The sequence below is a fragment of the Parasteatoda tepidariorum genome, chromosome 2 (genome assembly GCF_982258835.1).
Source record: "Parasteatoda tepidariorum strain Cologne lab strain chromosome 2, Ptep-v5.0, whole genome shotgun sequence".
In the NCBI taxonomy this organism is placed as follows: Eukaryota; Metazoa; Arthropoda; class Arachnida; order Araneae; family Theridiidae; genus Parasteatoda; species Parasteatoda tepidariorum.
Genome location: NC_141756.1, coordinates 38289193 through 38317118, shown reverse-complemented (window position 1 = coordinate 38317118; position 27926 = coordinate 38289193). Strand labels below are relative to the sequence as shown.

General features: G+C 27.7%; 1 protein-coding gene and 7 non-coding genes across 8 annotated transcripts; 1 reads left to right on the top strand and 7 right to left on the bottom strand.

Moving 5' to 3' along the window:
- The first annotated feature begins 402 nt into the window (after positions 1-402).
- On the top strand, positions 403-15192 carry LOC107436930 (uncharacterized). The gene is made up of 2 exons (XM_016048762.4): positions 403-529; positions 12452-15192. The coding sequence occupies exon 2, from the start codon at positions 12463-12465 to the stop codon at positions 13000-13002; it is 540 nt and encodes a 179-aa protein (XP_015904248.1). The 5' UTR covers positions 403-529; positions 12452-12462; the 3' UTR covers positions 13003-15192.
- A 7602-nt stretch (positions 15193-22794) lies between these two features.
- LOC147815231 (signal recognition particle RNA) lies at positions 22795-23092 on the bottom strand. The gene has a single exon (XR_015432202.1).
- A 491-nt stretch (positions 23093-23583) lies between these two features.
- Positions 23584-23881, bottom strand: LOC147815230 (signal recognition particle RNA). The gene has a single exon (XR_015432203.1).
- Positions 23882-24372: 491 nt separating this feature from the next.
- LOC147815229 (signal recognition particle RNA) lies at positions 24373-24670 on the bottom strand. The gene has a single exon (XR_015432186.1).
- A 485-nt stretch (positions 24671-25155) lies between these two features.
- Positions 25156-25453, bottom strand: LOC147815228 (signal recognition particle RNA). Its single transcript, XR_015432172.1, has one exon.
- A 491-nt stretch (positions 25454-25944) lies between these two features.
- LOC147815227 (signal recognition particle RNA) lies at positions 25945-26242 on the bottom strand. Its single transcript, XR_015432210.1, has one exon.
- Positions 26243-26733: 491 nt separating this feature from the next.
- On the bottom strand, positions 26734-27025 carry LOC147815226 (signal recognition particle RNA). The gene has a single exon (XR_015432213.1).
- A 485-nt stretch (positions 27026-27510) lies between these two features.
- On the bottom strand, positions 27511-27808 carry LOC147815225 (signal recognition particle RNA). Its single transcript, XR_015432184.1, has one exon.
- Positions 27809-27926: the final 118 nt, after the last annotated feature.

Sequence of the window (27926 nt, the reverse complement as noted above, 5' to 3'; positions counted from 1 at the left end):
GCATTAACGTAAAAATATTCGGAAACAAGGAATCCATATCTCATTAAATAATGCCTATCTTTAGCTGTTATGATTTAGGAAACTTAATATTACAACAACATCAATAATCTAACGAGAAATCACGTAAGGAAACTGCAAATTGTATAATCATCAAAATAGATTTCCTCCGTACTTTAAAATTCTTTTTCACCTACTATCCTTTGCAAATGAAAAGGTGGCAATTGAGAACGATTAAGCTCTATTTCCAATTAATGTTATCAGTTGAGCGTTGAAGTGTGCGAAGGAAATAAAAATTTCACACTTTTGACACCCCACAAGACCCTGATTCCGGGATTGAGGGAAAAAAGGCGAGAATGTATGAAAGTAAGAAAAAAATTTAGCGATTAACTGATAATCGAAGGTGTGGAAACGCATGGGTGATTTGAAAGAGGGAAAAAAGTAGTCAAGAAACTGTTGGGTTAAGTAGTGATCTATATAGACTGTGAGCTCTATCTTTAGTTCTTTCATTTTCATCAGGATTTTCAAACAAGTGAGTATCTAAAATTGCTTCACATCTATTGATTTTATTGGATAATTTAGTTTGGACATTGGATACTTCTATCGGGTGCTGAGAGATTTCATGGACACTTATTACTGGGTGATATTTGGTTCGATTTGCTAAAAAATAATATATTTTATTAGTTATTTAAGTTGAGGTATTCACCATATGGTAAGAAATTATTTGGCTATGACTCTAATACTATTTTGGCGTTTTGTGTTATTAAATGTTATTGAGTTCTAATCAGCTGAAAAAATTATTTCATTCAACTGAAACATTTCTTTGAAAATATTTCTTGTATGATTATTTTTTAAGCAACCAGAAAAATCATACAAGATATATTTTAATTATCATAGTTGAAATAATTTAATATACATTTTATTTGTAGTTATAATGATACATTTTTTATGTAATTATGTTATGTATTGATTATTATATTTATATTATTTCATATGATTTTAATGTAACTAAGAAAATTAAAATATCTGAAACAAAAGTAGATTTTTAATAAAATAGTATTTAAAGATAAATTCGCATAGAGAATTAAAAATATCTAAAATACGATAAAGGTTTAAAGCAAAAATATTTAATGCATTTTGTTTAGTATATAGCTCATTGCCTGTTACTAACCATCAAAAATTATGGTTTTCATAATACTTACAATACTTTACTTTATAAGTTGCTTATGAACATACAAAATAAAGTAAAAGAATTAATAAAAATATTGTGAATTTTAAAGTCTCCAAACAATCAAGAAGTTCTTTTATTTATTTATTTTCATTTTTTCGATTTATAACACAAGCAACAAATATATTTCAATACATTTATATGTTTGAAAGAATTTATTTTTTTAAGTAATTTTAATTATTTGCTTATAATGACGCACCTATGTTAGTATAAACACTTGTTTAGTATTTACATACTGTTAAATATTTCTTTGACTATACGTTGCAGCATTGTAAATATTTTAATTATTTGCTGAAAATTTGATCAATGCTTACAAATTATTAATATTTCAGCATATGTAACATAGCTTAATTCTTTTGGTAGGAAAAATTTATTGATGTATATAAAAGCATATACTATGCGAATGCATAATTTTAATGCAATGTACAGTGGGCCAAGAAAATAAGTAAATAAATGACCAGCCTAAAAATCTCTTGAACTAATGATCAGATCTTCACGTTCTAGGACTCAATCTTAATGATTCGAGGGAGTGATCTCAAATATATTAATTAATTAGTGCAGACGATGTTTCAAGTTACAAAACCAGACACAAAAATGTACTTTTTCTGAATGAACATAATTTTTTTGATGGATTCGGATTTCTGACCCCCTAAGATATAGGGGGAAGCCGCAATCTGGGAAATAATGCTCCTTGTTAGGAGAGTAATCCAAAGTTTGGATCCCTTATTTTAAATTTTACTTTTTGCCTATTTCGCCATATTTCAAGAACTTTTTAAACGAATTAAAAAAACATTTTGCACAAAATTATAAATTTCGTTTATCGAAAGATAATTCAATGATAAAAATGAATGTTAGTAAATATTTATTATTTTTTATTATTTTATTTAATTACAGTAAAAAAAACTTCAATTGTAAAATATGCACTTTTTTGCATCATTTCAAAGTATCTAATTTTAAATTGCAAACTAAGAAATTTGAGTATATCCGGCTGAATAGTTCCTGAGAAATCAAGTTTTAAATATATTACTTTCTTAAAATTCAATTTCTCATGAGCTATTCAACCAATTTCGCTCAAATTTTGTATTTTATCATGTAAAATTAAATACTTTAAAATGACCTTAAAAATTGCATACCTTACAATACAAATTTTTTCTAACATTATTAAATAAAATAATAAAAAATAATAAATATTTACCAAAATTTATTTTTTGCATAGAATTATCTTCGGATCAATGAATTTTATAATTGTGGTCAATTTTTTTAAAAATTCGTTTAACAAATTGCCGAGATATGGCGAAATACGCAAAAAGTAAAATTAACATTAAGGGGTCGAACTTAAGGGACCGCTCTCCTGACTTAATTATTAAGACCATATTTCACAGATTGCGGTTTTATTTTGGGGGTCAGAAATCCGAATCCGTCAAAAAAATTCGTTTATTTTTGAAAAAGTATTTATATATATTATATCATTTGCTCTAATTAATTAGCATATTTGAAATCACTCCCTAGAACCATTAAGATTGAGTTTTAGAATGTGACGATCCGATCATTACATCAAAAGTTATTTTGAGTGGTCCAATTTTTTTTTAGTGCCCTGTACAACTGTCGAAAAATAAATGAAATCGATATGCCCTAAAAACGTTTTAATGAAATGATCCGAATTTGACGCCTAAGATACAATCTCAATGATTTGAAATTTGCAACTAAAATATGCAAAATTAATCAGCAAAGACGAAAATTTCGGTTATGAAATCAGATTTAAAAATGTATATTTTTTTTTAAATCTAACATACATGTTTTCCCGGAAAATCACCTTTCTGATCCTCAAGATGTCTATGGTAATATATTGTGAAATTGTGTTATAAGTTTTCGTTTTTCTTAAGTATTTTACAATTTCGTTAGTACTTAAGTTCACGAGATCGGAACCTCGTCTGGAATAATTTGAACTGTTCATAAAGAAATGAAAATTAAAACAAAAATGTAATATTGAAAATTTTATTTCTTAAAAGCTATTCAACCAGATACACAAAAAAAAAATTAAATTTGTAACATAAAACTTCAACGTTTAAAAAAATATAAATATTTTTATATATCTTACAATACCAAAGATTACCGATACATAAAAAATAATAAATATTTATTAAAAAGAAACTTTTTTGTTTGATCGTGAGACTATCTCTGAATTACAAGTTCGATCTATGTATTCAAAAATCTCTTCATTCATAGAAGAAATCGAGAAATAAAACAACATAAACTAAAGTCTATGTTTTAAATAATGTATAAAATAATTTTAATAATGTTACGTTAATATAATATGAAATTTAAAGAAGCTTGAGCCCTTGTTATGAATTTTTGACGAGGATTCTAAAAGTTTATATTAAGGATGTTTTTTACAGAACACCCTGTGTATTAAGGGCCTTTAAGAAAAAATAGCCAGTATAGTAAAAATTAAATGAAATATTTTAAGAAATAGAAAAATATGATTAAAATCAATGAATCTTAAGCCCACTCTACTCTTAATTTTTGTTACATTATTTATGAGCCAGTACAGTGATTAAGCAATTTTCAACTTAACAAGAAATTAAAATACAAATGATTTCTTTAATAAATTCGGCCTTTTATATTTTGAAATTTTTGTTAATATCTCTATCAATCTTTTTATACATAACAATTATGAAAACAGAACATTATTCACTGAAAGGTGTTATTTCATAAATTTTTAGTGAAATATCGAAAAGCAAGCGCTGCCTGAAACTTAAAGTAAAGCATTTAATTTTGTAGATAAACGTTTGTTAAAAGTAATTCATTGGATTTAAAACAGACAAATACTTAATCCATGAACATTTCTTATTTAGAAACAAATTTCTTTAAATAAAAATAATCAATTAAGGGACGTTTTTATACTTAACATGAAAATCCTTAAATTAATGAATAATTCCTAATTTTTATCTATTTTTGGAAGTCCAAAATAATTTATTATTCTTAAAATGAACTAATAATGTAAGCATTAAATTTTTTTACTTAAATGAAAAATGCTGAAATCACTAATAATTTTTAATTGTTATTAATATTTTAAGGCTCAAACGATGCTGATGTAATTTAAAAAACATTAAAGTTGGAACACAAAAGCTTCTTTTATATTAAAGTTTTATATCATTTATGCTTACAACATAAGAATTAACAGTTATGAATAGCTGTTATAAACTCGCAACAATTATAAAAAATTAAAAAATTGCATATTAAACACCAAAAGGCTTTATTTCGTGATATAAAAGAGCAATCGAAAAGTGGTATCTACATTTTCGATCCCTTTAGTTGCGACATTTAATAAGTTTTCTGTTCTTTATCCCGTTAACCCTTTCGAAATTTAGGGGACATATATCCCACGTAGACTGTAGTAGACTGTTGGGTAGTTTACTATAAGTAGACCCAAGTAAACTGTTGGACTAAATAGATTCCATTAGATTTACACATTACAATCTTTTGAACTTCCTTTCTTCTGTACCAATCGATGGCAGCCCTTGCAAAACTGTCATGGTGGCATAGCTTTGAAGAAATCACATGTTTGTGAATATTTACGTACCGTTTTGTGAGTAATAAAACTCAAATAGAGCTAAAAAATCTGAATGTCATAATATTAGGACATAATATATACTTTTACATCATTTTTTAGCATCTATTTTAAAGTTTATCACACGAAAGCAATAAAAATAACCTCATTACTGCGACTATGGATATATATCTACCAGCTGTCTTTTTTCATGAGTAATTTTACATCATTGTCCAATGAACTAACTGCTAAAAGTGAGTTCAGATTTTATTCAAAAAAACTTATTTGTACTATCATCAAACGTTAAAGGAACAATATGCTGCAAAAAATAGTTTTTCTATAAAGAATTTGAAATCTGCCTTGAAAGGCTTAAAGTTTCTTTCTTCATTCGAGATGTTCAGCATAATTTCCTTATCAGATAAGTATAAGCTTTACGGCAAGATGGTTATAATCTATGAAGTTATAGTCTTATAATATTCATATAATTTATGGTCTTATAAATATAGTTTATAAATTTAAAATTATAGTTTTGCATCAAGTTCAAGGCATATAAACTATGGCTTTTTTATTTTCTTTGGTAAGAGAGCTTCGTAAAACATTCCTGATATCATTTATTATTGCTTATTATTACTCTATTACTGAGAAAAAAATAGCGTCAAAACTACTTAGATATGATAAAATTTACTGTGTTTCCGGCCCTATGAGAGCACCAATAATCGGGGTAATTTTGTCCGAAGTGCATGATTTCATGCGAAGTGTAATGATTTTGGTAAAATTATTTATAAAGTATGGCTTTATAATATTTTATAAAATTTGCTTATAAAATATTTGGTATTTTTATCATGATACCTTAGAATTGCATAAAAACTATTAATTCGGCTAAATTTACGTTTCAGTTTTATATTTTTTACTAAATGCGTAGTAATAAGAACTACAATTTTGAAAACCAAAATTTCTGGTAAACTGTTGCCATATGCAATAACCATTTGAATGGTTTAGATTTATTAACCATAATAATAATTATTTTTTATTAGAAAGGTTTTATTTATTCAGTACGGTGACTTTACCGGAATTTTTGTTCTCAGTGAGTTATCAAAATCTTTATTATCTTCATGCGTTTGAATCACAATCTCAGCGCTCTGAACCTACTTCTTGTACAAATTCTGCTTAAAATGTATATAGGTTGATTCCTGCTGGACATGTGTTAATACAAAGGTTTCCATGCGTCGATACGTAGGTTTCCAACGCAACTTAGTACTGTATGATGAGGAACCTTCGTAAGTTAAAATGTATTAATTTGCATACGGTTTAATTTAACTTGCAAATTTGCTTATTTGGAGTATTCTATTGCCTAAATAATTAAACCATGTAAAGTATTCCATGGTGTTAATCTTTAGGGACAAATTAATATCCTTAATTTCTTGTTCGAATTTCGAGATTTATACACAGTTTTGCTCAGAAACTGTGAAAGAATATCTAGAAAAAATATCTTAACATTAGACAGATTAGATGAACAGACTAGAAAAAATATCTTAACATTAAGTTTTTTATAGCCATGTTTGGAAAATAGCAAACATTTAAGCGTGTTTTACAATAGCTGATGAAATGAAGGAAGATGAGAATTGTATATAATTAGCTGCATATTTCTCGTGCATTTTATCATACCGAGACTAATTATGGTTTGTTTTGACGGCAGCTCTCTTGTTTTTACCAATTTCCTTGACTTATTTTCCAACTATGGAAAGTTTTCGTGCAAATAAATAAAACAGTTCTGCTTATCCACCCAGAAAACCGCAAAAACTAGTGTAAGTCAAAATCTTTAAATATTCTTCTGTGAAAATTAAGTAATGTTCATTGAACTAAAAACGTTTATCTCAGATTTAGAAGAAGAAAAAAAAACGTGTAAAAATAGAAGACCATATTTTCTTAACTTTTTTTTATAAATCTTTGTCAGACTTTAGCAAAAAAAACTACACATTTGACTTCAACGTTTATTTTTAATTGGAAGCAGTTTTATAGAAAATTTATTATAAGCATAACTTATTTACCATTAATAAGCATTATTTATCTTTTAATAATTGCAAAATAGTAACTAAATATGTTTATCATAAAGTATTGTGCAGAAAAGTTGTATCAGTGGATTATACTGTCAAAAGTACCATTAAATTAAGGCAAAATGTACTCATACCCTGGGTTTATCATCCGTAAAATTCTATTTACTGTAAAATCCATTTTTTTAGTAAAATTTTATACCGTAATTTTTAAAGATGTTTATTTAATTATAGTGAATTAGCGAATATACAGTAACTGATTTTTCGTTCCGTAAGGCTTTACGGTAAAAATGAATCTTCTGGTAAAACTGTACTTTTACTGTACTTTTTACCGTACCGGTACTTTTACCGTAATTTCATCCGGAATTTTTCGCAGTTTACTTTATACTAAGAGAATGAATGCTACTTTTATTGAGTTTTGAACATTAATCGAAATCAAAAACTTAAAAAGAACATCCGAGAATTATATTAAAAAGGGATGATAAATAAGTCTTGTAGGTAGATATCGTTAAATATTAATAAATGGTTAAATTAATAGCGAATAAATTACAAATTGACACAGTGTTTTATTTTATACGAGACATAAATGTTCAGTTTGTTTTCTTCCATTTGCTGCATGGCAAACATGCATCTCGTATTACGCGTATAGGAGCATGTTTGTTGATGAATGCACAGTAGCAAGCAACACGTTTCTGAGTTGGTGGTACACAGTAAAAAATTCCTGATCAAATTTCGGTAAAAAGTACTAGCTTGCATGGTGCCGGTACTGTAAAATCCATTTTTACCGGAACACGTTACGGAAATAAAAATCTGATGGACCGTAATTTTTGCAATATCAATTACCATAAAATCAGTGAATCACTCGTCTGATATAAATATTACTCTAAAATTAAGGTGTAATATTTAATGGTAAAAATTGATTTTACTGTAATATAGATTTTACGGATGAAGTACGCAAAGTGTCGATACTTTATACCGTAAATTGAAACGGAGTTTTTTACAGTGTAGAACTGAAATGTAACTTAAAAACTGACGATGAAAAGAACTTACTGCCTTTTGACATCCCCAACCACGCTTTCCCCACCATTGTGATGGAAAAAAACTTTGAACCCTCCTATTTCTATAAACTAAATTAGATCTATCCTTTTTTTAAGAACTCTGAATACCAGCTGATTCGAATGTATTGAGAGTGAAAGATAGGCTGGCTTTTTTGCGATTAGAAGAAATTGTATGTAAAAAAAGTAAGGCAAGTTATGTAAATAAGAAGATTATGTCTATTTTTTGTGAGAATAGTATTAGTTGAATCGAACATTGGAGTTATGATGCCAGTAGAATGAAACAGTGACATTTTCATACTTTTCCATTCTTGTAATGGAGGCACTGATTAAATTTCCAAAAATTATCAGAGAAATCAAAACAAGTCATCAAAAATGAGTTCTGTTTTTAAACTTGACTCGAGAGTTAGTTACATTTAAAATTATGCTTGTGTTGCTAGACTATGATTAATATTTAGAATATTTCAGGAAGGGTTCTAGAATGTGAATAGTATTACTTCATAGCAGCGAGTTCGCCTGAAGAATTCGATAAGAATTAACCATAAGTTTTCTTGTTAAGACCTCAAAGTTGACAGAAAAATTTCAGAGGATAATTAGACCAAAAATTAGATAATCTGTGTCGTGGGACAAACTTCAGAGGTTGCATTCCTTTTTGTTGCTCTTCATTCTAAATATATAACTTAGAGACTTATTAATTTCCCTTCAAAAGTACTCGTCAGTAATCAAGATGAGTTCAAAATCACAATAAATGAGATAAACGTTAATGCGCTTAAAGGAACAAAAGAACGAAATGTTTAAAAATGAAAGAAATTTTGCTTTTCAATAAAATTTAAGCTTTACAATTGAGAAACTAAGATTACTGCGAAGCAAATTTGGGGGTTAGGGAGCAGCACGAGCATGGACGAGAAATTTCCAGTTACACTAAAAAAAATTTAAAAAAAATCATGCAAATTGGACCCCTTCTATATCAACAGGATCAGTTGCCGTAAAAATTGGTTGTCATATAACAAACACGAAAGGAGAAACAAAAGTTCCTTTTACAATTTAAATATTACTACAATTTTCTTCAATATATTACTTCAACCCAAATTATTGTTCTTAGTTTTCATTTTTAAAGCTTTGCATGTTTTATACTAATTTATTTTCCTAAAATTCAAAAGTTCTAAGCTGGACATCACCAGATTGTCCTTAATAACTTTTGATCTAATGATTGGATCCTCACGTTCTGTCACTCATTCTTATTGATTTAAAAGGGCAATCTCAAATATACTAATTAATTAGTGCAGATGATATTTTAAGTTAAGAAATCAAACACAAAAGCGTACTTTCTTTGAATAAACACAACTTTTTTTTGCGACCGTCTCGGATTTCTGAAACCGAAAATATAGGAGGTAGCCGATAATTTTGCTCTCTTGCGTATTTCACCACATCTCAAGAAAGGATTAAGCGAATTAAAAAATTCATTTACACAATTATAAGATTCATTTATTCAAAGATAATTCCATGCAAAAAATAACTTTTAGTAGTTTAACTTTTATCATTTTTTAATATTTTAATTAATAATAATCAAAAGAATTTTGAATTTTTTGGTATACAATTTTTGAATCATTTTAAATAATACGAGTTTGCATTGCAAAATGCTAAATGTGGATTAAATTGGTTGAATAGTTCCTGAGAAATCGAAATTTTAAAAAGAAATCGTACTTTAAAAATTCGATTTCTTAATAACTGTTTGACCAATTTCACCTACATTTAGCATTTTTCCATGTAAAATCATCTCATTTAAAATGGTGTAAAAAATAGTATACTTTGCAATTCAAAATTCTTTTGATAATAATTACTTAAAATAATAAAAAATGGCATTTACTAAAAGTAATTGTTTGAATGGAATTATTTTTCAAGGAAAAGATTTTATAATTGCGTGAATGAATTTCAGAATGTGAATTGTATAAACGATTTTGGCGGAATAAAAATCATTCCAAACTAAATTAATAACTGTTAACAGTTATATTCCTTAACTGTATACTATAGCTATAAAAATTTAACATCAAAAAGTAGTTTTTGTTATTTATAAATTCTTTTAATGCTTAATTCTTTAATAACCGTTATTGCTTCAAATAAACATTAAAACGTATAAAGATTAAGAGCTTAGGTTGATTAATGATTCTTTTATTTCCTTGATCATACCATTTAAGTTCATTTATATATGATTCATCTGAAAAAATTTTCCTCATTCAAAACGATTCGATCTAAATCTATTTCTGTAATTAAGTTTTCCTAACTCATAAAAAATAATGTTTAGATTATTCTACCAACTCTTTATTCATTTAAGCAAAAATTAATATTTCGTATAAGGATATTCTTTGCTCAAATTGACTCGTTGATAATAAAATCTTTTTAAAAATTAACTAATTTTGTGTTATTATTTTACTTCGCCATTAAAATACATTTAAGAAGAATACATTTAAGAAAACAACTTATCAAAATCTTATTTCTGTATTTAAGTTTTTTAGAAACATAAAATATTTCGTTCCATTATTACTCTTTATTTTGTTCCATTCTTACTCTTATTAAAGTCAGATAAATTTTAATTTAGATATGAGAAATATTTATATTAGATTATTTAGATATAAGAAACATTTAAATATTATTATTAGGCATAAAAAATAAATTCTTTTTAAAAGCTTTTAATATTCGTGTTTAAATTCTTTTTGTTAGAAACATTTGTAAAGTTTTAGGTAATTAATTTGTGACACATATCTTTGTTAGTTTTCGAGAGTTATTTGAAAAGAACTTTTTTTAAACTTCAATATTTCCTTTTAATGTTGAGATAAAATGTGAAAAAAATGGAATTATAATGAATTTGGATTTTCTTAGAAATTTTAAATGAAATAGTCAGGAAAAAAAAGATTACATTTAGACTTCTATAAATTCATACAATTACAAAAAACTCCAGTCAAACAATAAAATAAATAGTTCTACTTTAATCTTTTCGTTGGGGAGAGTCGGGTAGACCCACCCACTTAAGGAGTATTGCTTATATTTCTGTATAATATTGAGTAATAATCAATATTTTTGCATGTTTCTATTGTTTTATCATCTAATTAAATAATGCAAAACGAATAAACCAGAAAAAGAATAGTTCAACTCAAAAAAATAGATATATATAAAAACATGTTTTCCAGCTCTTTTCAAAATGTGTCGGGTAGCCCCGCCCAGTTACAATTTTTTTTTTTGAAATGTTTTTACAGGTGTAAATGAAAATGACCAATGTATTGACAATAGATAAACCTCATTTATCATTTTTATCACAAAATTCAACCGATTTTTCTCAATTTCTTGATTACTGTATTTAACATATTTTCAAAACTATTGTTTACCATGTTACCAGTTGCATAAATACTTGAAACTTTGAAAATAATCTTTTTTTAACATAACAATTAATGTCCGATGGCCCATTGACTTGAAAAAATATTCTATACACTTGAAATTGACAGTGGGCGGGGGAGTCCGACACTCCCCTAAGTTTTCTTTTAGGCTTTTATTTTCCTTCTTTATTTATTTCTGTATGTATTTTTTTCTTTCATGGCTTTAATTCGAAATAATACCACTTATGATATGCACTTTTGGAAACTTTGATATTAATTGCGTATATATCGGATTTCAATTATCCACCTAAATGTACTAACATTTGTTTTAAACTAATGTTTTTAAGAATTTTTATCTTCACTTCTTAAGGCAGACTTTACAGTATAAAACAACAACTATGTTTCTCGGAAAGAACGGGCTTCCCTTCTTCAGGTTGTTAAAAATGGCAATTCGTGAAAAATGGCTGATAGAAGAAAAATTAGGAGTAAAATTTTAATGGGGAAGAATCAAACCTTCTCCCCACTCATTCTTGTTTTCAACTACACTCCCAGAAACAAAACTCTCACTTTTGACGATTCAGCAATCCTTGAGCATTATTTCGTTCATTTAGATTATCAATTTGTCACGAAATCTCAAACCTCATCGCAGTGCATTGTGGGAGATTATTAAATAGAATGACGAAACATTTAGGCTGTATAATTAAAAATAAACTGACAATTTAAGCCGGTCGGAATGCATGGCGTTCAAGAAGTAGACCTTGTACCATAAGGATCCGGGTTCGAAACCCGGTTCGGCCTTGATTGAAATTTATCTCTTTGTCCTTATTGTGTTGTGAAACCTATATGGTATCCATGTTAAAAAGGTAAGTCGAAAAGTTTAATGCATTAGGCACTAAGTTCTTTTTTTTGGGGGGGGGGGAATAGAATTAGGAAATATTTCTTTAATTTTGTCGAAATTCGTTTTTTCAAAGAAGGGATACGAAATTTTTGTTCGGAGCATATATCAGGAAACTGACTATATTGGAGTAGCCATTTTTACACCGTACGTGATGAATGTATAAAATAAAATAAAGGAATTTAAGAAATCCGAAGCTGTTGTAGATTTACTTTTTTTTAATCAAAATTTACTTTTTACATATTTTATTTAAATTTTATTCTTCAAGTTTCCTACTAATTTATGTCTAATTAAATTTTTTTTCTAGTAATTTGGAAAATGAAGTCTCGTTGGGTAATATTTTTTTTCTTTTTACTGTTGCAAAACTTCAACTTGGACACTTTCGTTGCCAGCTATAAACAGCATCATGACTCAAACATAGCTCACATACTGGCAGCAGGTCTTATAATTCAAATGCTCAGTCACCAACAACACCACAAGCATCATCATCACGGCCATCATCACGGTCATCATCATGGACATGAATCCAGGCACAATGCAGAGATACCTCATCATTCTCCACCGCATCATCACCAAGAATCCAGAATGCCTCAACCTCAATACCCTATGCCAGCCTACCCAGTACAACCTCTACCATGGAATGCCTATGGTTATGCTCAACAAGCACAAGACGCTTACGGTTATGCTCAATATGCCCCCGCGCAGAACCCTTATAATTATGCTCAACAATCACAAGTACCTGATCCTGGTATACAGCACGCACAAACTGCTCACCATCAGCATCAATTGCCTATTTTGCCACAATCATCTCCATATGTTAATTCGCATGGAGAGCTGAAACAGCACGTAATACAGTGAGCAATGCCATTGAATTGTAGTGTAAACTATTAATTGGTGTATAGTAACTGTTTAACCTTTTAAATGGTTAAGATATATTAAAATATGTCGTTTTTTCATTTGTAATATATGAAATCATTTTCTCTATAAGAAAATATCATTTGAAGTTGCCAACTGCGAATCAAAGCTATATGAAAACATGGAATCTTACAATATGAACAAATCTCATGTAATATAATGTTGATGTAAATAATTTTTGGAATAAAATTAAATTCATCGAATAAATGCTTAAGGGGTTTAATACTCAACTGTAATAATTTATAGGTATTTAGGATAAAACTTTACAATTGAATGAAGTAATGAATTTAAAAATTTGATATATAGTTACAACAATCGTTTCGATAAAAATCACTTAAAAATCAAAAGAGCTTATTTGTTTAGTTTTGGACTATTAAACTTCATATTTTATATTTTCTTTTATTTAAAGAACTAAATTTTTTTTTTAATGAAACAAAAATTCTACTTTCAGTTACGTTAACTAATAATAATAATCAATTTGCAGCATTTATATATTTTTCTGTGCTTTGGCACTTAATATCTCTAGTTATTCAGATATTTTAGGAATCCACCATTTTTATGAAAAAAATAATCCTACCTTTAACTAATACTGACCTGTAATATTGTCCTTTTTTTCTTTTTAAATCTTCTAAGAACTAAATATTTCCCTTTCCTAATTGTATCAAAAAAGTCTTCTTAACTTTTAAAGAAATAAATGTATTTTTTTTATAATGACAAATAATTTTATGCTTTTTTTAAACTTATATTGTCTTACTTAAATTATTTTTTTCATCTATATAAATCAAATATTTCATTTTTTCTACAAAAAAAAATTCAAAAAATTACTTCGTTTGCAATAACAAATCATATTATGCTTTTGTTTCAAATTGTATCAACTTTAAATTTTAATATTAACTATTTTAGTTATTTTACAAAACTTTGGAAGTTTTTTAAACAATAAATTCTATTTTTTTTCATTCATGATGATTTTAAAACTTACATTATCTATCCTTTAAAGTCTTTTCATATCATGGTACTAAACCTTTTAATATTTTTATATAACTTCAAAACTTACCAAATTAATATTTTTTTCTCACTTTTATTACCAAATGTACTCCTTTTTTAAGCCAGATATCATCTAACAGTTAATCATTTTTACATTACTGTACTAAATTTTTCGGTTATTTAAAAATTTACAAACTCTTAAAAGCAATATATCCTTTCTTTTTTTTTCTTTCTTTTTTTTTTGTTATAATAAAAAAAATAGCGTCCTTTGAAATATATCACTCTACTAAATCCGTCAATTATTTTAAGAAGTTCAGAAGTTTTGAAAAGAAGTGTGTCTTTGTTTTACCTTCTTTTGTTGAACGTTTTAACAAGATATTTTTAAAATAAGTTTTAATTTTAATTTGGAATGTAATTGGAAATCCTTTCATATTTTAGCAATTATTTTTCCAGATTAGAAATACGCCATTTGGATCAAGTTCACAAACGCCAATCAGACTGCTCAAATAAATTCGTTCATAATATCGATGCTCAATCATATCATAATAAATTCTGTATAAATTCCACAAATAAATTCATAGGTTTCATTGAAAAAGCAAATTTTATAATTTTGTTCATTTTTTGTGTAGAATATATCTTTGATTCAAAACTGAATAATTAGTGTTGCACATTGTACTCGTTGTAGTCAAAGAAAGTATGATGATCTTCGAGCTAGAGTAAAATAAAGTAGAAAACAACGTATAATGCACAAATAAAAAAAAATAAACAAACGTTGTCTTATACTTTATTTTACTGCTAATATATTCATTCATTTTAAGATAAACATTCCAGAACTCAGGGATTGAATTTATTCAATTCAAAATTCGCATTTCTTTTATATGTACATTATTAAATATTCAATTGTATATTATTAATATTCAAAAAATTTTATTTGAATCATTCAAAATTAGGAAATTTACGTTAAATTTTCTGTTATACTTATCTGTCATTGTACACTTTTATGTATATAACTTAATTATGTATAACATTGGATCTGCTGAAAAATATTCATTAAACTGATTACTTTTATTTTATCAAATTACATAGTTCATTTTTGGAAAATTCAAATATTGAAGAGACCATTTATTATGTTTAATTTTATCGACAGAATTATTTCAAAATTATAACAATAACTGTAATAATTATTCAACAATGTGTTTTGTGTCTTATTGTCTATTACTAAACCTCATACATCTTATTATTTTGATTGTGTAATAAATATATTTGTTAAATAAAGACTTTTGTAAGAAAAAACTTTTTGAAATAAGAGTGTTATTTTCGAAAACAAGCACTTTGAAAACTTCTAAAACATTTGAAGTTAATATTGTGTCATTTGAAACTAATATGTTTAGATATTTTTGAATGTATTGGTAAAATATTTAATAGCTCATTCTTTTTGCCCGAGTTCATAGGTTCATTGAATAACTGTTAAATTTTAGAAACAATAACATCTACAGTATTGTTCCAAAACTACTTGCACTGCCGTTAACGAAACTTCAAACATACTCAATTTTTTTCGTTTCCTTTCATTTTGAATTTTTTTTTCATTTTAGGAATCATAAATAAGAGAGAAATCTTTCGGGAGCTCTTTATAACACTGCTAGAAATTTCAGACATTTGACCATAATATAGTTGTATACAATCATACAACTGTATAACTTGCTTACACGATTTTACTATTCAGCCGAAACGAAAAATCGGTTTCATTTCACACTTTTATAAAATTCTATCAAATTTGTATAGTTTGCATGGTTAAAAGTTATAAAGTTAGAGTTCAACATTTTAAATTATCTTAGAACTGGCGTTGAACTGTCGTTCTACTTCAGGGTTTGCGACTATCAGTGCTCAACTGCGTAGCCCTGCGATTTTGAATCCTTCCCAGAAGACATCAAGCATTGGAACAAACTAGCCTTCAAATCAAAACAAACTATCCTTCGGACAGAAATTTTTATGCAAACTGACAGCATTTGCGTTACATAGAAAGCTAAACCAAGAAACCCTCTCCACGGTTAGCCCGACGGTAAGAGGATTCTAACGCATGATCCATCTGTAATTCTAACCTGCTTCACCTCTTTGGGAGACAAATGTTCCAGCAATTGAGCCACCGCTGCACAGGGTACAGCAACATATATATATATATATATATATATATATATATATATATATATATATATATATATATATATATATATATATATATATATATATATATATATATATATATATATATATATATATATATATATATATATATATATATATATATATATATATATATATATATATATATATATATATATATATATATATATATATATATATATATATATATATATATATATATATATATATATATATATATATATATATATATATATATATATATATATATATATATATATATATATATATATATATATTGAATGTTACATCAAATTTTGAAGAAATATACTATAAAAATATTTGACAATTTGTAAAAATGTCAAAATTGAAAGAAAATTGTATCTTTCCTTTGTAAAGTTTAATTAATTTCATTAAAAAATATTTTATCTCATTTATGAGGCTACGGCTACTTTAGAATAAATATCTATATATATACACTACCGGTCAAAAGTTTGCGAAAATTTTGAAATCTACAAAGAAAAGGTCTAAATTCAAATGTTCATAGAACTGCGAAAAATCCCTCAAATTGCATGAAAATTTGATATGCTCTAAAGTGAACCCTCTACTGGTAGTTACATATAATCAATTTGCAATACTTTGTTTTTTGCGAACTGAATCCAGTTTTTCATCACGGTATGTTTTTATGGTGAAAAAATTTTTTAAGTTTGAACACTTGCCAAATTTGCAAAAAAAATTTCCTGTACTTTCTGTTAAAGAAAAATAATTGTCTGAACCGTTCTATGTAAGCCCTCAAAATTTCAGATCAATTCGATTTTTTTTGACGAAGTTATAGAATTTTGAAAAACATGTGTAGTTTTCTCTATTTTTGAGCATTTCACATATGCAGTCTTTTGGTCTATACATCTTCTACCAAAGAACTTTTTAATTTTAATGTTTTCTATATTTTCAAATAATTAATATTTATTATAAAACAAATACTCTTATTCATCATTGTAATTATTATTGTTTATATTTATTGCTTATATGTATTAGTTTTGTTGTGATATTTTTACTTTACATTAAATTAAAATAAAAAGTTATAACAATAGTTATATAAATAATTCTAAAAAAATTTTAACAATAGTATAAAAAATTTGCATTTTTACCAAACTATTTTATTTACAACAGGTCAAATATTTGACATATTCTTATTCGTATTTTGTAATTAAATGAATTAACATTTAAATCTTAAATTCCTCGAACAATCCACATTTTGCTTTTATTATAGCCTTACATATGCGTTGCATTCGTTCTAACAAACCATTAATCACTTCAAGTGATATAGAGTTCCATTCCTGTTGTAAAATGTCCCATAACTGATTTCGATTCGAAATATCAGAGCATCGTTTGCAAGAGCAAACAAATTTTCGATGAAATGTGACATCTATGAGATATTGTTTTAATTATATTCATAATAAATTCTTTGTAATAACAAAAATTAAAACAATGAATAAGAATATTTGTTTTATAATCAATATTAATTATTTGAAAATATAGAAAGCATTAAAATTAAAAAGTTCTCTGGTGGAAGATGTATAGACCAAAAGACCGCATATGTGGAATGCTCAAAATCGAGAAAAGTACACAAGTTTTTCAAAATTCTATAACTTCGTCAAAAAAAATCAAATCGATCTGAAATTTTGAAGGCTTACATAGAACGGTTCAGACAACTATTTTCTATCCACAGAAAGTACCAAAATTTTTTTTGCAAGTTTGGCAAGTGTTCAAACGTAACAACTTTTTTCACCATAGAAACAACCCATGATGAAAAGCTGGATTCAGTTCGTAAAAAACGAAGTATTGCAATTTGATCATATGTAACTAAATGTAGAGGGTTCACTTTAGAGCATATCAAATTTTCGTGCAATTTGAATGATTTTTCGCAGTTCTATGAACATTTGAATTTAGACCATTTTTTTGTAGATTTCAAAATTTTCGCAAACTTTTGACCGGTAGTGTATATATAATTTTAATGCGGTTTTTTAATTAATTAGGTGCTACATCAACTAGTGTTTCCGTTCAAGCTGAACCACAAATATCTTGTTCTTATGGTTATGATATCTCATTAATGTTGAGCAAGTTAGTACGATATTATGGTTCTATCGGCTCAAAATTTCAAACTATGTTGATATGTACGAAATTATAAAATATTTCTAGGTTTGGATTGGTCGAAATCCCATATGCGTCAAATCTTTTAAATTATTTTAAGCTTTTTTTTTCTATTGTCATGACTAGATTAAAAATTTTAAAATTTAATTTATAAGAAGTTTTGTGGTTAAATGAAACTAAATTTAGTTTCATTGTTATAACTCAAACTCAATATTTAGTGAGCGAAATAGAATTTATTAAACAAACATAAAATCCTTGGACATTCGATATTTAATGGGAACCTGAACTCTAATACATATTTCTCTTGAATCTTCTTAAATATAAAAATCATCTAGATAATAAATAAAATAATAATATGTTTTCAAAACTTTCGAACTAATATTCATCTTCGATTTAATAAAACCGTGTAAATTGCTATTTTATTTCGGAATGCTTAAATTTGTAGTCATGGTAATGCCAGACATCATCTTAGGCAATCAAATTACTCTCAGATATTTCACAATATACATACTTTTTTATTTCCTTGGTAAAACGCATGTGATTAAAGTTAATGCTTCTTAACGGAATGTTTTTTAACTTACTCTCTCAGGAATATTTTTGAAATCCTAGTAAAACATGAAGAAGTGCAAATTAATATTGTAAAGAGGACGAAACAGATGTACTATTCACATTTGTCGAATCACTAGGGAGGAAGGCAGATGAAAAAAAACTAAAACTAGCATGGTTACTTGATAAAACTAAGAGGTGTTTCTAATATTCACACTTAAACTCCTCTTCATCTCTTTCAGAAAATTAAAAAAAAAATATTCCTCCTGCCTTCATTAATTGTGGTTTGTTAGATTTTGGAATCACACTGCTAATGTACTCATTAAATATGAATTTGCGATTCCTATCTTTTTCTGCCATTATATTTGAGAAGGGTTTTAAAATTATACATTAAAGGTGGTCATAACAGAACATCCTATGTATGAAGGTAAATCAGTGAGCTTTCACATTTCGTTCACAACCTTGATAAATATGGTTGCTATTTAAACTTTTATTTTTATAATTAAATATTTAAATCTAAGTCTTCTCAAACCTTAATAAACTAAATTCAACTTCTTTATGAGGGAGAGATACTTTGTTTGAACTATTATTTTTGCCTGCCATTAAGAAAAAATCGACGCTCAATAAAATTATTTTTCATTAATGTGTAGGTTCGTTGTTAACCCTTTCAAGACTGGCAGAATGAGAAAGAAGCGCTTCCCCAATCTCGTATACTCTGAGAGTATACATACTGAAATTGCGAGAGGTAATACGAATCACGGCCGTGTGATTTGTTTGAGAAAGAAGGGCTTCCCCAATCTCGCATACTTTGAGAGTATACATACTAAAATTGCGAGATGTAATACGAATCACGACCATGTGATTTCAGGCCTTTGGAGTCAGACTGGATATTGTTTTATATGAGGGAGAATCACGCGATCACTCGTGTGATCACGGTCCTAACGGGATTAAAGATCAACCATCACACCACCATTTCCATAAATCACATGTTTAATTTTTTTATAAGTATACACAGATTTCAATTTAACTATTTCTTGCTTCGTCTTCAAGTTTTTGAACAAATTATTTTTGGAAATGTACAAGTTTGATTTCTTTTAAAGGGAAAATTTGTACTTAAATATAAAAGAAAAGTTAAACAATAAACAAATATTCTATTAAGGATTTTTGTTTCCAATATTATTTTTCAGATTAGTTTTTGCAAACATTTTGAGCATTGCGAAATATTAAAGAAAGAATAAAATAAATTACTAAACTCTTTCAAAAATAGACAAGTTATTTACAGAAGTTTTAAAAAATTGCTAATGAGAGCTCTGGTGCTGCCATCTCTATGAGTGATATTTAAACAGTAACATTACTTTCTAAAAATAATTTCTTAAGAGAATATGAAAAATTGAAAAAACATAATTATGAGTTATTTTAAATTAATTATGTAGTCCGATGATAAGTGAGTTGATATGAAAAGCAAGAGGAAATAAATAATAAAAATTCTAGAAATTGGTTTGACAGTAAGGTTTTTATTATATTATTCCAATGCATGCCATAGGAAAATGTTAGCTTAAAACACAAAAAGTATTAATTCTTGACATAGATTTAATCATACACTTGGTGCCATATGGGGTTCAAACAACGTGAAAGCGCTGAATTTTTCTCAAAAGATTTGATTTGTTTATTTATATATTCATTATTATTATTTTTTACCGGGAGGTAATTTTTGTTCTTTTATTGAAACGCGTAATAGAATGTCATGAAATATTTCTGAAAGCGTTCATTCAAATTGATAAAAAAGTAACTCGTTAATAACATGATGGATTACTATTACTATTTATTGAGTCGATAAACCGCGGTTCAGAATTTATATTATTAATAGTTACTTACAAAGCAAATAATTTTTATAATTATGATTAAATTACATATTTATTTTATATTTTTATTTATTTAATATTTTTATTGATTTTATATTTTTATTTATTTAATATTTTTATTGATTTTACATTTTTATTTATTTAATATTTTTATTTAATATATTTTATATTATTATTTTTAAGTATTTATAATTTTATATCAATAAAAGCTAATGAGATCGCAGGCTCTGAAAAATCTTTGACCTGGCTATTGCATTTTAATATAGCTAAACAGAAACAGATGGTGGAGGTTAAAAAATTCCGAGTGGAAGCAAAAAATTTTTTTAGCCTATTTAAACGTGACATTTATAGTTAGGGTATTTATATGGTTTCGGAACGATATTTACTTTTCAAAATCATGAGTTATTTCTGAAGATTTTATGTACAGTGAGCAAAAAAATAAACGGACCACCCTATATAACTTTTCATCTACTGATCGGATTTTTATGTTCAAGGTTCGAAAGGGGTCACAAATATGCTAATTAATCAGTGTAGACGATATTTTAAGTTATGAAATCACATACAAAATGTACTTTCTTTAAATAAAAATAACTTTTTTTTACAGATTTGGATTTCTGACCTTCAAAATATAGGGGATAGCCGCAATTCAGGAAATATTATCATGAGAGTGATCCATACTTCGGACCCCTTAATGTTAATGTTACTTTTTGCGAATTTCAAAATATCTCGAGAACTATTTAAGAGTACAGAAAAAGTTTTGTCCACAATTATAAGATTCGATTATCCAAAGATTATTTCATGCAAAAAACAACTTTCAGAGAGAAAATTTATAACTTTTTTTATGGTTTAATTTCATAAAGGTCAAAAAAGTTATGAATTTTAGTGTATACAAAGTTTTATTTCACTTTAAAGAACACAGTTTTCAAAGGCAAACTACGAAATTTGTGCGAAATCGGGGGAAAAGTTCCTGAGAAATCAAATTTTAAAAATAAAACTTTTTCAAGATTCAATTTTTCAGAAATTATTGAGCCAATTTTCTATGATAAAATCATAGAGAATAATACTCTCCAACATCTGAGAATGTAGAAAACATCTGAGGTTTATAAAGTGGTGATTTCTATTACCCTTTATTAAAGCATGGTCATCTATTATCATTTTATATGACAGAATTTTATTGAAGTTAAAAAAAAATAATAATAAATAAATAAATAAATAATATATATTTATAATTCAAAAAATATCTTAGTACATATTGCCATGTAATGCAGGTTAGTAAAAATAATTAACAAAAATCAGTGATAATTTTCATTGTATTTTATTAATTGATATTAATGTTACTAATAATTATATTAATGTTAATAAGTTTTAAAATAAAATTAACTTCAAAAATACGCAGAAAAAGATAATTATAAGAAACAATCATTAAAAAGGCTGAGTCTGACTGTATTCTGGTTCGCTCCTCCTTAGACGACCTGGTAACTCCGGACTCCTCCGGTTCCACCATATCGACATCGTGCTTAATGCGGACGCCTGCTCAACATAGACGAACAGAGGACAGAACTCCCAACCTCAAGACATCCAACAGCCTGGACCTCCAAGTAGCTGGATTACAAGACCACGCCACTGATCCCGGTCGACAGGTAGAAAACATCTGAGGATTATAAAGTGGTGATTTCTATTATCCTTTATTAAAACATGGTCATCTATTATCATTTTATATGATAGATATTTCATTTTCCTAATTTTGTTCATAGGAAAAATATGATTGATAATTTTATTGAAGCTAAAAAAATAATAATAATAATAAATACATAAATGAATAATATATAATTATAATTCAAAAAATATCATAGTACATATTGCCATGTATTGCTAGATAGTAAAAATAATTAACAAAAATCAGTAATAATTTTCATTGTATTTTATTAATTGATATTAATGTTACTAATAATTATATTAATGTTAATAAGTTTTAAAATAAAATTAACTTCAAAAAAACGCAGAAAAAGATAATTATAAGAAACAATCATTAAAAAGGCTGTGTCTGACTGTATTGATTGGACTGCCAACTGTTCTCTATTCACAAGCGATGTCCCATTACTACACAATGCGGGAACTTTCGCCTGGTCCGTTTCCGGCCTGGGCTGGTTCGCACCTCCTTAGACGACCTGGTAACTCCGGACTCCTCCGGATCCACTATATCGACATCGTGCTTAATGCGGACGCCTGCTCAACATAGACGAACAGAGGACAGAACTCCCAACCTCAAGACATCCAACAGCCTGGACCTCCAAGTAGCTGGATTACAAGACCACGCCACTGATCCCGGTCGACAGGTAGAAAACATCTGAGGATTATAAAGTGGTGATTTCTATTATCCTTTATTAAAACATGGTCATCTATTATCATTTTATATGATAGATATTTCATTTTCCTAATTTTGTTCATAGGAAAAATATGCTTGATAATTTTATTGAAGCTAAAAAAATAATGATAATAATAAATACATAAATAAATAATATATATTTATGATTCAAAAATATCTTAGTACATATTGTCAGATAATGCTAGATAGTAAAAATAATAATAATAATAAATACATAAATAAATAATATATATTTATAATTCAAAAAATATCTTAGTACATATTGCCATGTAATGATAGATAGTAAAAATAATTAACAAAAATCAGTAATAATTTTCATTGTATTTTATTAATTGATATTAATGTTACTAATAATTATATTAATGTTAATAAGTTTTAAAATAAAATTAACTTCAAAAATACGCAGAAAAAGATAATTATAAGAAACAATCATTAAAAAGGCTGTATCTGACTGTATTGATTTGGCTGCCAACTGTTCTCTATTCTCAAGCGCTGTCCCATTACTGCACAATGCGGGAACTTTCGCCTGCTCCGTTTCTGGCCTGGGCTGGTTCGCTTCTCCTTAGATGACCTGGTAACTCCGGACTCCTCCGGTTCCACCATATCGACATCGTGCTTAATGCGGACGCCTGCTCAACATAGACGAACAGAGGACAGAACTCCCAACCTCAAGACATCCAACAGCCTGGACCTCCAAGTAGCTGGATTACAAGACCACGCCACTGATCCCGGTCGACAGGTAGAAAACATCTGAGGATTATAAAGTGGTGATTTCTATTATCCTTTATTAAAACATGGTCATCTATTATCATTTTATATGATAGATATTTCATTTTCCTAATTTTGTTCATAGGAAAAATATGCTTGATAATTTTATTGCAGCTAAAAAAATAATGATAATAATAAATACATAAATAAATAATATATATTTATGATTCAAAAATATCTTAATACATATTGTCAGATAATGCTAGATAGTAAAAATAATAATAATAATAAATACATAAATGAATAATATATAATTATAATTCAAAAAATATCATAGTACATATTGCCATGTATTGCTAGATAGTAAAAATAATTAACAAAAATTAGTAATAATTTTCATTGTATTTTATTAATTGATATTAATGTTACTAATAATTATATTAATGTTAATAAGTTTTAAAATAAAATTAACTTCAAAAATACGCAGAAAAAGATAATTACAAGAAACAATCATTAAAAAGGCTGTTTCTGACTGTATTGATTAGGCTGCCAACTGTTCTCTATTCACAAGCGATGTCCCATTACTACACAATGCGGGAACTTTCGCCTGCTCCGTTTCCGGCCTGGGCTGGTTCGCTCCTCCTTAGACGACCTGGTAACTCCGGACTCCTCCGGTTCCACCATATCGACATCGTGCTTAATGCGGACGCCTGCTCAACATAGACAAACAGAGGACAGAACTCCCAACCTCAAGACTTCCAACAGCCTGGACCTCCAAGTAGCTGGATTACAAGACCACGCCACTGATCCCGGTCGACAGGTCGAAAACATCTGAGGTTTATAAAGTGGTGATCTCTATTATCCTTTATTAAAACATGGTCATCTATTATCATTTTATATGATAGATATTTCATTTTCCTAATTTTGTTCATAGAAAAAATATGCTTGATAATTTTATTGAAGCTAAAAAAATAATGATAATAATAAATACATAAATAAATAATTTATATTTATGATTCAAAAATATCTTAGTACATATTTCCAGATAATGCTAGATAGTAAAAATAATAATAAATACATAAATGAATAATATATATTTATAATTCAAAAAATATCTTAGTACATATTGCCATGTAATGCTAGATAGTAAAAATAATTAACAAAAATCATTAATAATTTTCATTGTATTTTATTAATTGATATTAATGTTAATAATAATTATATTAATGTTAATAAGTTTTAAAATAAAATTAACTTCAAAAATACGCAGAAAAAGATAATTATAAGAAACAATCATTAAAAAGGCTGTGTCTGACTGTATTGATTGGGCTGCCAACTGTTCTCTATTCACAAGCGATGTCCCATTACTGCACAATGCGGGAACTTTCGCCTGCTCCGTTTCCGGCCTGGGCTGGTTCGCTCCTCCTTAGACGACCTGGTAACTCCGGACTCCTCCGGTTCCACCATATCGACATCGTGCTTAATGCGGACGCCTGCTCAACATAGACGAACAGAGGACAGAACTCCCAACCTCAAGACATCCAACAGCCTGGACCACCAAGTAGCTGGATTACAAGACCACGCCACTGATCCCGGTCGACAGGTAGAAAACATCTGAGGTTTATAAAGTGGTGATTTCTATTATCCTTTATTAAAACATGGTCATCTATTATCATTTTATATGATAGATATTTCATTTTCCTAATTTTGTTCATAGAAAAAATATGCTTGATAATTTTATTGAAGCTAAAAAAATAATGATAATAATAAATACATAAATAAATAATATATATTTATGATTCAAAAATATCTTAGTACATATTGTCAGATAATGCTAGATAGTGAAAATAATAATAATAATAAATACATAAATGAATAATATATATTTATAATTCAAAAAATATCTTAGTACATATTGCCATGTAATGCTAGATAGTAAAAATAATTAACAAAAATCAGTAATAATTTTCATTGTATTTTATTAATTGATATTAATGTTACTAATAATTATATTAATGTTAATAAGTTTTAAAATAAAATTAACTTCAAAAATACGTAGAAAAAGATAATTATAAGAAACAATCATTAAAAAGGCTGTGTCTGACTGTATTGATTGGGCTGACAACTGTTCTCTATTCACAAGCGATGTCCCATTACTGCACAATGCGGGAACTTTCGCCTGCTTCGTTTCCGGCCTGGGCTAGTTCGCTCCTCCTTAGACGACCTGGAAACTCCGGACTCCTCCGGTTCCAGCATATCGACATCGTGCTTAATGCGGATGCCTGCTCAACATAGACGAACAGAGGACAGAACTCCCAACCTCAAGACTTCCAACAGCCTGGACCTCCAAGTAGCTGGATTACAAGACCACGCCACTGATCCCGGTCGACAGGTCGAAAACATCTGAGGTTTATAAAGTGGTGATTTCTATTATCCTTTATTAAAACATGGTCATCTATTATCATTTTATATGATAAATATTTCATTTTCCTAGTTTTGTTCATAGAAAAAATATGCTTGATAATTTTATTGAAGCTAAAAAAATAATGATAATAATAAATACATAAATAAATAATATATATTTATGATTCAAAAATATCTTAGTACATATTGTCAGATAATGCTAGATAGTAAAAATAATAATAATAATAAATACATAAATAAATAATATATATTTATAATTCAAAAAATATCTTAGTACATATTGCCATGTAATGCTAGATAGTAAAAATAATTAACAAAAATCAGTAATAATTTTCATTGTATTTTATTAATTGATATTAATGTTACTAATAATTATATTAATGTTAATAAGTGTTAAAATAAAATTAACTTCAAAAATACGCAGAAAAAGATAATTATAAGAAACAATCATTAAAAAGGCTGTGTCTGACTGTATTGATTTGGCTGCCAACTGTTCTCTATTCACAAGCGCTGTCCCATTACTGCACAATGCGGGAACTTTCGCCTGATCCGTTTCTGGCCTGGGCTGGTTCGCTTCTCCTTAGACGACCTGGTAACTCCGGACTCCTCCGGTTCCACCATATCGACATCGTGCTTAATGCGGACGCCTGCTCAACATAGACGAACAGAGGACAGAACTCCCAACCTCAAGACATCCAACAGCCTGGACCTCCAAGTAGCCAAGTACCACGCCACTGATCCCGGTCAACAGGTAGAAAACATCTGAGGATTATAAAGTGGTGATTTCTATTATCCTTTATTAAAACATTGTCATCTATTATCATTTTATATGATAGATATTTCATTTTCCTAATTTTGTTCATAGAAAAAATATGCTTGATAATTTTATTGAAGCTAAAAAAATAATGATAATAATAAATACATAAATAAATAATATATATTTATGATTCAAAAATATCTTAGTACATATTTCCAGATAATGCTAGATAGTAAAAATAATAATAAATACATAAATGAATAATATATATTTATAATTCATAAAATATCTTAGTACATATTGCCATGTAATGCTAGATAGTAAAAATAATTAACAAAAATCAGTAATAATTTTCATTGTATTTTATTAATTGATATTAATGTTAATAATAATTATATTAATGTTAATAAGTTTTAAAATAAAATTAACTTCAAAAATACGCAGAAAAAGATAATTATAAAAAACAATCATTAAAAAGGCTGTGTCTGACTGTATTGATTGGGCTGCCAACTGTTCTCTATTTACATGCGATGTCCCATTACTGCACAATGCGGGAACTTTCGCCTGCTCCGTTTCCGGCCTGGGCTGGTTCGCTCCTCCTTAGACGACCTGGTAACTCCGGACTCCTCCGGTTCCACCATATCGACATCGTGCTTAATGCGGACGCCTGCTCAACATAGACGAACAGAGGACAGAACTCCCAACCTCAAGACATCCAACAGCCTGGACCTCCAAGTAGCTGGATTACAAGACCACGCCACTGATCCCGTTCGACAGGTAGAAAACATCTGAGGTTTATAAAGTGGTGATTTCTATTATCCTTTATTAAAACATGGTCATCTATTATCATTTTATATGATAGATATTTCATTTTCCTAATTTTGTTCAT

What these genes read in the sequence shown, in the direction of transcription:
- LOC107436930 (XM_016048762.4), top strand. Translation starts at nt 12,463, where the DNA reads ATGAAGTCTCGTTGGGTAATATTTTTTTTCTTTTTACTGTTGCAAAAC.